We start from the raw sequence: 14,468 nt of genomic DNA on the forward strand, positions 1-14,468 counted from the left end.
TTCCTGAGTTGTCCATGCTTTATTCTTAAATCACTGAGATACCGGTATATCGTTTTCGGCAGTGCTCTGACAGTGTCAAGCTGCTTTGTGCTAAAAATCTCAGTAGACTTAGAGAAAGACATTCTTATATCATTGTGTCAGTAAGTTAAAGTAGTTGTCCGAAACAAAAATAAAAAAACATAAAATGGTATAAAAATCATTATGATAATCATTATCACATCATCTACTACAATATCAAGGGACATCACTCTACATGGACATCAAAATCAAAATATCCTATGGTGATTTTCACTTACAAACAAAATGTAGCTATACCTGTCATGCATACTAATTAAAATTACTCATCAATATGGCTTTTCTACCACAAAGATGAAGGGTAAACAATAATAACAGTGGCTATTTGCGTATCGCACAGGTCCACCCTTCAGTGCTCATGGTGCTTCAAAAAAGAAAAGGAAATATATATCTATAGTGACAGCAATGGACTTAACCAGAACAATTTTGCTGCATCATAAATTGCCGATACGTGATTCTCTTTGTGAGGAACAAACATTTTTTCAGTGTGGAATTTGAACTTTCTGCAGATGTCAATTGGCGTAACTAAATACTTAAATAATTGATGCCACAATTTTGGTCCCACAGTGGAGAAAGCACGATTCCCCCATCCAGAGGAGAGTAGAGACAAATTGGCTTTGACAAAGGTTACAGCACTTTGTATCGGGCTTGTGTACTCACTGACCTGTGCAGTGGGTTTCATTGGCCAGCTTCATGCCATTCTCACACTGGCACACGTATCCATTGGGCACCGGGAGACAGAGCTGCTCGCATCCTCCATTCTTCTCCGAGCAGCCATTGGTTCCTGCCAACGACCAATCACAAGGAGGCAATCAATCACTGCTTCTTAGCCTCACTACAAGTCTTTTTAAGGATAAGTGGAAACAAAGGCATTAAAAAAAAAGAGATCTGAAAAATAAAAATGACCAACCCAGAAAGCATTATGCCCAATTAACATCAGAAGTGTGAGAGTACTTGCAGAAACACACCAAAAAAAATGAAAAAATCTGAAACTTACGGAAAAAAAAGTCTGAAGTGCAATTAACCTGGTTAGAACAAACATACATTGTAGTTAAGCAGAACCCAATAGTTAAAAAGTAACAACTACCGCAAAGGAAGAGGTCGCACCTGTCTGGGTGTTCGGGTCATAGAGCTTGATCTCGAAGAGGAGACCTCCTTTACGCAGTGAGACAGGAGCTTCCGTCTGCTGCTTGGTGTCATAGCGATAGATGAAGCCAGTGCGGTACTCAGACCAGAAGACGATATCCTTGTAGTGAGTGATGCCAAAGGGATGCTTGAGGTTTGGGGCACTGCTCACTATCACATTCTGTGACAAGGAAAAATAAACAGGAAATTAACTTGTTACAAGACCACACCTCCCTCCTAACAACACTCTCAAAAAACAACAACAACTAAACACCTGTTGGTTGTAGTTGGAGTGCAGAGATTCATTTAACAGGGTTTTAAGCTTGCATTTTTACATACTGAATATAACATAACTCATCAGTTTGAATTAGTTGAGCATATCTGCTGGTTTCCCATTTTTAAGCCCTTTTGAGAACATTATCCTAGAGTCCTTCCTTTTCTTCAATGAAATGTGACCTTGCATCACAAAACCAAACAAAGAGTCAGCACATACGACTTATGAGTGTAGGCAAGATTTTCAAAGAAAAGATTTGCAGCAGGCTTTAAAACGATGTATCACTCATCCCAAATCGGATGTATCTAACCATCTGTAATGGGAAACAGATAATCCAACCTCTATGAATGTTAACTTTGAGTAAAAAGAGCTGTAAAGTTGAGGGTTTATCAAAGCCCTTTGACAAGCTCTCTCTCTCACATGCATGTAAAGGGATTGGAAGTCTCATAGCAGCAGCTCACAGGAAATAATCAGATTGTCCTGAACTCCATAAACTTATGATGCACATTCTCAATTCTGTGTTAATTTGTGGAGCATGTCACTGTGGTGTCTTAACCCTAACTAGGCCGGGGGGGGGCCTCCGAGGCCCCCCCCTCGACGTTCCGCGCGATGTATCGCTAACGTGAAAAGCTATCGCCGCGACGTTTCATGACTTTTTTCTGTCGAGTCTCCCGCATCTTTTGACACCAAATTTGCGATGCCCGGGCGCGCGGTTCCGAAGTTTCGCATAAATATGTACATGCATGTCAGACCAAAAATTGCTCAAAAACGTGAATTCGTGTACAATTTCAATGGAAATTGTGCTTACAGTCAAATTTCATAAAAGCATGATTATTTTGGGGTTTTATTGATTAAAATCAATTAATAACATATTTTCTTGTTCGGAACAATGTCGCGGACAAGTTTCATCGAAAAAACAATGAAAAACATAAAGTCGAAAAAACAAAGAAATACATAAGAAATAAAAAAAAAAAATAAAATACTTAAGAAATTTTTTCGGATAGCTCAATTTTTTTCTCTTATATTTGCTTAGGACACTAAAAAGAATATTTCCCCCAAAAAATGTGCCCATTTCGAGCTTTATTTAGTGATTTATACCAAATTGTCCGATTTCATGCATCATTATGCATAAATTAGCATAATTTAGCATAAATGACAATTTTTTTTTAAAAATCTAAGTTCGTAGTACTTTAGATTACATCATAGGCAATGTGTGTGCCAATTTTCGTCGCGATCGCGCGGTCAACGGCCGAGATCTGGAGGGGGGGCCTGGGAGCCCCCCCCCGGCTCTATGATCTACCTAAATAGCCCGGCCTAGTTAGGGTTAAATCAATGTACTGGCACTAAATGTCTTGTCAATTGAATGCTAGACTGCTGCGAACCTTATAAGCTAATGTCCTCAAAGCTGTGTGTATGTGGTATCTGGCATCACTTCTTCTTTCTTTCTTCTTTCAACCGTGTTAGGTCAAGCTTGGCAAATATCACAGTACAAGTTGTATACCATGGGAAAAATCCCTTCCATGCTTCTGTGGAAAGAGTGGGGAATATATGTAACACCAAAATCACAAACTAAAATGAGAAGCTCATGCATTTGAGGAGACAACCTGCAACAAGATAAGCCTTTTAGGAACAGATGACTTACCACTGTTCCATTCCCGCTGAGTGGGATGCTAGAGATGCGGTCATAAAAAGCATCACACCAGTAGAGCAGGCCCCGTTCCTTCTGAAGACTCAGTCCGTTGGGCCACTGCAGGAACTCCCGCACAAAGTGCACCCGATTGGACCCGTCCATGTTGGCCCTCTCAATGCGGGCCACTTGAGGGAGCTGTTCCCCACGCATGCCATAACCTTCTGACCAGTCGGTCCAGTACATGTAGCTGTGAGAAAGAAATGGGGCACATTCTAGATCATAACATGTGATGGGAGGATTTACAGAAGAAATCTGAGGACAACAGAAAAAGGGGCAGCCAATGAGGAGGATATCAAAGCAGAAATTGACAACAAAAAAGAAAAAGTAGCAGCGATGGCGGTGGAAGAGGAGGAGGAGGAGGGATGAAACACCTTACACCAAGAAGGAATGGAGGAGTGGGCAGAGGGGAGAAGGTGAAGAAAGGAGGAGAGGAGGATGAGAGGAGGAGGAGGAGGAGGAGGAAGAAGAAGAGAAGGTGGTGGAAGAGGAGGAAGAAGAGGGGGAGGTGATGGTAGTGGTGGTGTAGGAGGAGGAAGAGGTGGAGGAGAGGAGGAGAAGAAGGGGATGGAGATGAGAAGAAAAATGAGGAGAGGGGAGGAGGAGAGAGGATTCAGAAATCTGAGGAGATCAGAAAAAGGATGGTCAATCAGGATGACAACAAACAGAAAAAGATAAAATAAAACATAGAAAGAAGAAATGATTGCAGGGGAAAGAGGATGAATGAGGTATGGCAGAAGAGGCAGGGAAGAGAGGGAGGTAGAGGAGATGGAGGAGGAGGAGGAGGAAGAGGTGGGGAAGAGAGGAAGGAGGTAGAGGAGATGGAGGAGGAGGAGGAGGAGGAGGAGGTGGGGAAGAGAGGAAGGAGGTAGAGGAGATGGAGGAGGAGGAGGAGGAGGAAGAGGTGGGGAAGAGAGGAAGGAGGTAGAGGAGATGGAGGAGGAGGAGGAGGAGGAAGAGGTGGGGAAGAGAGGAAGGAGGTAGAGGAGATGGAGGAGGAGGAGGAGGAGGAAGAGGTGGGGAAGAGAGGAAGGAGGTAGAGGAGATGGAGGAGGAGGAGGAGGAAGAGGTGGGGAAGAGAGGAAGGAGGGAGTGGAGATGGAGGAGGAGGAGGAGGAAGAGGTGAGGAAGAGAGGAAGGAGGTAGAGGAGATGGAGGAGGAGGAGGAAGAGGCGGGGAAGAGAGGAAGGAGGTAGAGGAGATGGAGGAGGAGGAGGAGGAAGAGGCGGGGAAGAGAGGAAGGAGGTAGAGGAGATGGAGGAGGAGGAGGAGGAAGAGGTGGGGAAGAGAGGAAGTAGGTTGTGGGGATGGAGGAGGAGGAGGAGGAAGAGGCGGGGAAGAGAGGAAGGAGGTAGTGGAGATGGAGGAGGAGGAGGAGGAAGAGTTGGGGAAGAGAGGAAGGAGGTAGAGGAGATGGAGGAGGAGGAGGAGGAAGAGGTGGGGAAGAGAGGAAGGAGGTAGAGGAGACGGAGGAGGAGGAGGAGGAAGAGGTGGGGAAGAGAGGAAGGAGGTAGAGGAGATGGAGGAGGAGGAGGAGGAGGAAGAGGTGGGGAAGAGAGGAAGGAGGTAGAGGAGATGGAGGAGGAGGAGGAGGAAGAGGCGGGGAAGAGAGGAAGGAGGTAGAGGAGATGGAGGAGGAGGAGGAGGAGGAAGAGGTGGGGAAGAGAGGAAGGAGGTAGAGGAGATGGAGGAGGAGGAGGAGGAGGAGGAGGAAGAGGTGGGGAAGAGAGGAAGGAGGTAGAGGAGATGGAGGAGGAGGAGGAGGAGGAAGAGGCGGGGAAGAGAGGAAGGAGGTAGAGGAGATGGAGGAGGAGGAGGAGGAAGAGGTGGGGAAGAGAGGAAGGAGGTAGAGGAGATGGAGGAGGAGGAGGAGGAGGAAGAGGTGGGGAAGAGAGGAAGGAGGTAGAGGAGATGGAGGAGGAGGAGGAGGAAGAGGCGGGGAAGAGAGGAAGGAGGTAGTGGAGATGGAGGAGGAGGAGGAGGAAGAGGTTTGGAAGAGAGGAAGGAGGTAGAGGAGATGGAGGAGGAGGTGGAAGAGGTGGGGAAGAGAGGAAGGAGGTAGAGGAGGAGGGGATAAAGAAAGCAAAGAGAAAAGGGATAGATTTCAAAGAAGGGGGAGGAAGAGAAGACAGGTGACGAGGTATGAGAAGGAGAAGAGAAGGGAGAAAAGAACGGCAGAGTAGAGAAGGAACAGAAAGTAGAGGGACACTCTTTGCGCACAGCACAATTCATGGAAGGGGTACATCATACCATATTAGATACTGTTGTTGGTTTGTTTTCTTACCCATCTTCAGGGTCTACCACAATGGCCCTTGGGTGGGTGAAATTCTCCCTCAGGAGGAGTTTCCGTCTTGACCCATCCAATCTGGCCACACTGATTGTGTTGCTGCCGTCATCAGTCCAGTACAGATTCTTGCTGATCCAGTCCACAGCGATCCCTTCACAATTTGTGATATCTACATTATAGAAGAGTTAAAACATACAAACCATTTTAGAAATCAAGCATTGTGCTTAAATGAATATTTGGGACTAATAATTTCAAGAAAAATATATTAATGAAAAAAAGTCAGACTTTCTCATATGGTATACATAATTTGTCTGAGGACTATGTCAATGGAATATTACTAAAACACTGAGAACATTCTGATTTTGCTATAACATGCTTTTCCCATTGACACCTGCCGGAGTACACTCAGAACTACACTCAGGTCTTCAACAAGTCAGAATACACATCACCACAGGTGACTCAAATCTACTGCACAAAATCTTGCAAACCAGTTTAAGAATTCATGCCAGCACATTCTCTGCATCCATTATTCTCACTGGCTTGAGATTAGACTTGTAATCATGTGAAGTAATCACAGAAGTAATTCTAACATATTTTTGTTGACCTTTGACCTCTTTGAAATTACATAATTACATATTCTATAAGAAAATAAAAAATGGTTAAAGCATGAAACCATTGAAAAAAAAAAAGACAGGCAGTTTTGGGCATTTTAGGGAGTAGTATGACGAGCGGTTTTGGACGGTTCAGTTGCTAATGGGCTAATCATCATTGTACATCCTCTAAGAAAATCTTATTCCTGCATTTATTCCGACGTAAGAAATGCTCACAGTCAGTCAGGAGATCCTCTCTGCCTGTGCCGTTCAGTCTCTGTCGACCTATCACATGCTTCGTGGAGTCTGCAAAATAGACATACTCCTCAGCGGCGTAGAAGTCCACGCCCCTTGGGCTGTTGAGGTTGAGGATGGGAACCATGGATTCATAGTTGGGATCATCGGTTGGCTCCAGGGGATCGCCCTCACTGAGCCGGGGTAACCCTGGCCAAAGAGGAGGAAGCGATTCATGCCCAAGTTCCCTGGATGGAGAAGGAAGGGATATACAAGTGAAGGAACGCAAAAGAACAGAGTAAGACTTGCAAGATCAGGCCATTCTAGCGCAAGGTCAATGACATAAATGTATGGTTTGGGTTCCTGAACTCATCACATCAGGAATATGGGAAAATTGTTCAGTTCACCTCAAAGTTTACACCTTAGAAAATCTTTTCTCTTTTTATCTATTTTTTCTTCTCTTTTTTTTTTCTGGGGGGCGGAGGGTTTATGCACAAATCTCCATGAAATTCAATTTTCTTATGTAAAAAAAAAAAAAAAAAAAAAAAAATTATGTGTCCTTCACATCAATAGATTTTGAGGATGCAAAGATTGTAGTTCACCAAGGCTGTAAATCATCTACCAAAAACCTACTTATGATACTGTCAATTACACACACACCAATGAGAGAATTAAGTTGATGACAATACCACTTCAGGTAATGCAGATGTGGTTGCCACCAACATCATGCTTACAAAAAAAGTATGTCTAGATCTGCAAATTTTCACGGTTTTCTCATTCTGAATCCAATTTTGATCCATTTCTGACCATTCTGTGGGTCTAATTTTACTCTACTCATTCAGAGACAACTTCCAAGCATTGAATTGAAAGCACACAGGCCACACCCTTTGGGCTCTGCAAAGCAACTTACTGCTGCACGATCCGTTGGCCATCACGGCATAGCCCTGCTGGCAGCGACACTGGTAGTTCTTACCAGAGATTAGGCACAGGTGCTCACAGCCGCCATTGTTTGTGCGACACGGATGCTGTGATGCTAGACGTAACAAAAACAAAGGGATATGTCAACCATGCATGACTACAGCATCATCACTTGCATCGTCTTGACAACAAATATATACATACATTCATACATATACAGCTGTATCATTATACATATACATTTTTTTTTTCCCCAACAGGTTATTGAAATTACTCCCAATCATGTTGTCATGGTGATAACGTCTGCTGTTACTAGGGATACCAGCTGACATAACACTCTTCAGTCATCAACATTCTCACACAAAGGAGCCACAAAACCACAAAGGGCATGCGCAGCAGCATAGAGTCATATATCGGGTACATTGTGACATGGTGTTGGGTCCTATGTGCAGGGAGGAATAGAGCTTGCTCTCCATGACGCTAACTCCGGTAAAAACTTACGGATGCTCTGCCTGTGTGGATGCACAACGTGAATAGAGCCCGCCCTGTGAGTGATCCTGGCAAGCGTGGTGACGTTGCCCGACAGCTTGTCTATTTTGACGATTTCTGCCTCAGCATCCCACTTGGTGGCATAGATGCTATTCTCAAACAAAGTCAGGCGGTACAGATGACTGACCTATAACAAGAGAGCCACCAGTGGAGACGGACATTAGAATAATCTTTTTCTCTGTTCATCATGCACTTTATGGACAGATTATTTTGACATGACACAGTGTTAGGTCTCTTAAGTGAAATGTACTGTATGGTGAGGAAGAAGAGAACATGAAGAAGAAGAAGAGGAAGAAGAAGAAGCAGAAGAAGAAGAAGAAGAAGAAGAAGAAGAAGAAGAAGAAGAAGAAGAAGAAGAAGAAGAAGAAGAAGAAGAAGAAGAAAAAGAAAAAGAAGAAGAAAATGAAGAGAAAGAATGTCAAAAATAACAACAACAAAAGAGAGGAGAAGAACAAAAGAAGAACTGGGAGAAGCCAATAGAAGAACACAACTCAAACCATAAGATTGTGACACAATCAACAGGCATGTCATCATTATCACTGTTGTAATGAGTACACAGTGGTATAACTACAATACATGAACTGTAATATGATACATTGCACTCCAACTATAACGACCATACTAGTAGTTTTAACAAAGTTCTTGTTACAAGGAAAGAAACATTCAGGTCCCGTAATTCTTGTCTATTTATCTTAATATACTTCATGGTTCAGCTGTAATGAAATTTTGACACAACAATAACAACAACAACAAAACCAACTGCCAATCCTGAGGACTTCATTTTAAGATTGTAAAGGGAGTCGCCTGTACATGATAAAGCTAAAATAATATTTCTTGTGACCTTTGGCCCCTGTTGGATGATCCTCTGGCCTGTCCCGTCGTATTTCACACTCTGCACCAGCTCCAGCTGGGTGTCAGCGAAGTAGATCCTCTTGGCGGGGTAGTCCGCCGTGATGCCGCGAGGGAAGACAATCTTGGTCACCTCCAGGTCCATCCGCTCACGGCCATCCATTAAAGCTCTCTCAATCTTCGGCCTGCTCAGGCGATCAGTCGTCCCCCAATCAGTGAAGAACATTAACCTGTGATGATATGCAGCAAGCAAAGTTTCATTTGTGGCGCTACACTTCCACACATTCCCTGGAAGTTTGGAGAATTCAGTCTCTTCGATGCATTAGATATAACATCAGCCAAATGCAATCTTAACGCTGCAAGCCAGGCACCATTGAAGCATCAGATAAAGTCCAAATCCAAGACTTGAGGAAAAATAGGATTGCTAAGATCATTACCTGGGACAATAATGTGTAAGACATCCTTGAAGGGCTTTTGTTTTGTTTGTTTGCATACATTGTAGTTTCATCATTATTTGTTGATGGAGAAGAGTAGATAAAATACCATGCAAGATTGGGGAATAAACGACAAGACTATGTTAACCCACTGAAGACTAGTTCCGAGTATACTCAGGCAGGTGTCTATGGGAAATGTGTGTTGTAGCAAAATCAGCCCATCCTCAACGGGTTAAAGAGGTTAGAGCTCATGTCCAACATCACAATTATTCTAGAGTCATGATATAAACCAATGAAAAAGAACCTATGGATGGAGTTTCACAATAGATTGAAAACAGTCACAACACATTTAGGGGTCATAGACGAAATCATCGCAAATGTACGCCTACACACTACATCTACTTTTATCATTTCATTGCAGTCTGAATCGGTATGACTTTGCTACTAACCCTTCGTTAGGGTCAAGTGCCAAGGTATTACATTGCTACTCACCCTTCGTTAGGGTCAAGTGCCAACCCTTTTGGTCGGTGGAGGTTGCTCTCCACCAGCGTGATACAGATGTCACCGGCTGACCGACAAACAATGATAGCATCTGTGACATCATCCATCAGGTAGATGTTGGACGTCACCCAGTCTATGGCGATGGGTTCAACATCTAGGAAGCAGTCACAAGTATGAAACATACATCAACTCCACAGTTTGAGTACAGTATACGTCATGTATTGAAGGCGTCTCATTTTTCCCGAATCGGGAGTTCCCGACGGTTTCCCGAGTAGTTAAATTCACAATTGTAGAGTACAGTTTTGAATGGAGAAAGGTAAGTCTGCATGTCACATTCATGTCGGGATCAAAGTCAATATTTCTGCATGTCTTTCAATTTGCAAATGGCACCTGACTCGTGAAATTTGCGGAAATAAAAACCTCATAAAATTTTCAACGTATGAAGTAGATCTTAGATAAGTTTTACACACGTTTTGTCCTCTTTATCATATGAATGAAAGGTGGTTTTAAAAATGATAAAAACCTCACAAAAATTTTGGCGTATAAAGTAAATTTAGATAAATTTTGCACATGTTTGTCGTCTTTACCAAATGAATGAAAGGCGGTCTCATACACAAAATATTACACTGACCATATTTCTACACAGCCACAAAAATAAACTGACCATGTCTTCAAATGTACAATATTTCTCTATCCTCCAGCATAATCGATCTCCAGTAAGTTGTGGCTTTATTGCAGCTTGTAGATTTGCAACATTCACAGTACACATTGCCTAATCAACCCTTCATGACACAAATCAGTTGGTTTCCTTTAGGATAGCAACATTGAACAACTGAATTAACCCGTTGAGGACGAGTCCGAGTGTACTCAGGCAGGTGTCTATGGGAAATGCGTGCTGTAGCAAAATCAGCCCACCCTCAACGGGTTAAGCTTTACTTGCACCTACACGACTGTACATAGGAGTGGCATAGCTCATCTATGACTAGTAATGGGATAATTTCATCATTACATTATAATCAAGCCTCTGTGTACAAGGCAGACTCAAGTCACAGGTTTCACCTTGTGCAAAGTCTGCACAAGGAAATTAAATTAAGTGGTCTACACGGACAAGTTTGATATAACTATTGCTCTTCAAATGACAAAGAAATCATACCTCAGCCTCATATTATGTAGCAATACGTGGGGTCCTGTGGAGGCTAGCTTTAACTGGCATGTTATGAACAGCTATATTATCACCCTCACATACGAATTGTTGACCTCTCACATACCGAGCCAGCAGCAAGGCTTGTTCTATTAAAGTTTGATAGTTATCGTTTTAATTACAGTGATGTACATATCACATCTTGGCCTTATATTATGTCACAATATGTGGGATCCTGTGGAGGCTAGCTTTCACTGGCATGTAAATGGACAGCTAGGTTATCACCCTCACATACCAATTTTTAAACTCTTTACATAGCTTGTACCAAGATGTTTCTTGCCTCCAGCCAACCATTTCTCCTTTGTGTGTAAGATTACCTGGTTGTAACTTGCCAATCTATTTTAATGGCATTCAGCTTTATGGCATCATTACTGTAAAAGTGGACATTTTTCGCAGCGTAGAAATTTTTTCTCATTTCAAGTGACCACAGACTCGCGCAAGAATAAAACAACACAAGTATATTTGCCTGTTATATGTGAAACTATTTGATGCATCACACGTTACCCCAGTGTACCGTAGTACCCCGGGTAACCGCGTTGTGTAGCGCCACCTCATGTCCACTTGAGGACAGCCAGAGAAAAATGCATGCACTGTGTGTGCATGTACATAGCATTCCCATGCCACTGCATGTTATACTATGCGTGCATGGAAGCTACGATACCACTAGCGTGTGCTTTAGTGCAGTGCAGTGCAGTGGCTAGCGCGCACTAGCTCCAGCACCAAAATAATTTCCTCTTTTTGGCACCCAGGGTACAACCTTTTTAAAAAAATAAATAATCCAACAAAATGGCTGATTTTTATTTGGTACCCCGGGATACCATTTATGTCATCATTTAATGTTTTGATTCCACAGAATTTAAACATACAAATTCATCTCATCCAGATGAGTACGAAAAATTTACTCACACAAAAATCTCCACTTTTACAGTACTTTAGGTGTGATGTCGACCAACGCACTCAGGTAGACAGAGCAGCACACTTATTATTGACTTATTAATTGGCAGTATGATATCGAATTGGGAGACTCACTTGTCAAATCCAGAATGAGATCCTGGACTTGTACGTTTTCCATCTTCTTGAGTCCTGCACACTTCAGCTGCTCTGCATGGTTACCAAAATTGACCCAACAAATCTAGGAGAAGATAAAGTAATTAAAACATTGAAGGGTAATCCAGCTATAAATAATTTTCCCTATAAAAAAAAAAGGTTGCCACATGATGGTACGCCACGATATTAATAGACTAAAAACTTTTGATGGCCTTCTTTAGCACACTGTGAACACTGTTTTGATGTCTTTGCTGTACATAGGTTTCATTTTTATGTGCGCCCGAGGCCGTTGTAACCTATGTACATAATATGCTAAATGGCAGATTATTTTTAACCCAGACAAACAAACATGCAAACCCACATATTTGGCTATTACCACAAGTGTATGTTTTTATCATGTTAGTGACCTCCTTAAACACAGTGTGGGCAATCTGGCAGATAGAAATTATAGGCACACTGAAAACTACATCGTAGGTTTACGCTGGAAAAGGTGAAGTTCAATTCTGCTGGTAACTGATGATAGACTATTTTGTTATGTCTTTTTTTCATCTCATCATGAAGTAGAGAGGCTGTCATATAATGGCTTACAAGGGTTTCAAGAGGGTATCAGTTGACATGAACACATCTTTGTTTGATACTCTTGGCTTTACAGTCAAATGATATGATAACAGGATCAACTAAAATAGAGCTACAGTCTAGTATGTTTTGTCTATTTGTTGAGGCTGTTTTTGTATTTTGCTAATTATAACACACACATGCTGCATGAACATGACCTCAACCCCAAACCTAGTAGCCCTTTTTGAAAGTCTGAACACTTCCATACATCTCATCTATACTGCATCAATGACATTAAAAAGGTCCACATCATATCAGAGACTGAGGTGTCTCTTGGCTTCATAATGAAATTTGCAGAAGTATTCTTAGAAATTGCTTTGACATTCACCAAATTTTACAAGGACAGAAGAAAATGCACAAAATTAATTGTTTTACTTTGTCTTTTAATTATTTTGAATACAGCACGGTGAGAAAATGTTTATCAACACACAGAGATCTGGTAAGTTGATAATTAATACTTAAATGAGCTTTAGTTAATACAAAAACAAACGATCTCCGAAAATACATACTAGGGCCCTCATGCCAACCATCTGTGGAATGCAAAGCATATAATTAAACATTATCAGTCATGTTTACTCTTTAACTACAAACCTGTACAAGTGACAACCAAAATGAAACATGCAGAGCCTCTATGAATGACGTTATTCCACTAGGTCTTTAGAAGGTGTGAGCTTTTTTGATTTACCTGGGCCCGGTTTTATGAAGAGTTATACTTGATTATATACTTGATTTCTATCATAAGTCATCATGGCAGCCTTTGTGGTAAGGGAATTTACAATCGATTATATCTTTTGATAAAACGGGGCCCTCGCATCATTCACTCTTCAAAGACTAAAAATGCTTCAGAAAGATGTTTCAAATATCACTCTTAACCCTTTGAACTCGGAATTACTTGCATATTTCGTGAGCTATACCCTGAATTACTTGACATATTTTGCATATTTGACCAATTTAAAAAATACGTCAAAATGAAAGTCCATAGATGTAGGAATTTGAACAAATCAAAATCGCATAAATTTTCTATTAGTCTACTATAAAAAGTGTAACACATAAAAATAAAATCATGACTATCATATCTGAAGGAATGTGCTGACAAGGTAGAATAAGAAAACTTGTTTCTTCTGACTAATATTTTATTCTGTGCTTTCGCTGTGACTATCACCATCTAGACCATGACCACTTGCTCCATTGGCACACTGACTATGATCTCCCCCGCTTGCACCGGGCTGGGAGGTGCTTACGAACCGCTAAATCCACCAACATACCTCCTGCAACCTCATCCTAAGTATCCATTTCATCCTCAAAATCACTACCTTGACAATGTTCAGAGTCATCAATGTCTTTGGGGATTCTCCCAGTATTCCCTCACAAGAGCCTTTTCGGCTGTGTATATTTTTCTTGCCATTTTCCTCGCATTTTTTTCACTTTTTCCCTAATCAAAATGCACGAAAACTATGCCTGCAATGCCCAAGCCCCGTACATTGCCATAACTGATCACCTGATTGAAAATGGGGTCATGCAGGTCATATCGAGCGGAAAAGAAGTCACATGACATGGGGCCAGCGGGCTAATTTACTTTCTCGGCACGACCGGAAAATCGGCCATTCAGGTTCAAAGGGTTAAAAGCACTCAAAGTAAAGCCACAGGTTTACCTTGTTTCTTTTGAGGTCATAGTCCATGGCCCTGGTTCCCATGGCAGGAAGAGGGTCTGTGTCTGTGACTGGAGTGCCATCTATATTCAGCTTTAACAGACTGTTGACATTAGCAACCAGCAGATATGCAGCCTCTGTGACATGACGGAAAAAAAAATCAATGATAGAAACATGGTAGATTGTAAATTGCTTGAAGCAGATAAAGAGGAGTATTATATGAGCAAGGGAAACCTTTTATTACTATTGTCAACTGGTTTTTAGTGAGAACATCATCATCAGCATCACCAAAACCATTACTAGTACTGTCATCAGCACAGTGATCACCATTATCATTGCCATCATCATCACCATCATCACCACCGTCATCTTCACTATCATCCTCATCATCGTCATCATCACCATCAAAATCACCATGTGCACTAATTGTCAT

General features: G+C 42.0%; 1 protein-coding gene across 1 annotated transcript in view; it reads right to left on the bottom strand.

Moving 5' to 3' along the window:
- LOC140245174 (prolow-density lipoprotein receptor-related protein 1-like) overlaps positions 1-14,468 on the bottom strand; it is a 212,964-nt gene that overhangs the window by 120,662 nt on the left and 77,834 nt on the right. Inside the window, 12 exon segments of the mRNA XM_072324772.1 lie at positions 740-859; positions 1,183-1,381; positions 3,117-3,351; positions 5,446-5,617; positions 6,276-6,440; positions 6,443-6,520; positions 7,183-7,305; positions 7,692-7,866; positions 8,581-8,818; positions 9,515-9,677; positions 11,754-11,856; positions 14,039-14,172. Of these exon segments, the coding sequence (XP_072180873.1) occupies positions 740-859; positions 1,183-1,381; positions 3,117-3,351; positions 5,446-5,617; positions 6,276-6,440; positions 6,443-6,520; positions 7,183-7,305; positions 7,692-7,866; positions 8,581-8,818; positions 9,515-9,677; positions 11,754-11,856; positions 14,039-14,172 (1,905 nt within the window).

The sequence above is a fragment of the Diadema setosum genome, chromosome 22 (assembly GCF_964275005.1).
Source record: "Diadema setosum chromosome 22, eeDiaSeto1, whole genome shotgun sequence".
Taxonomy (NCBI): domain Eukaryota; kingdom Metazoa; phylum Echinodermata; class Echinoidea; order Diadematoida; family Diadematidae; genus Diadema; species Diadema setosum.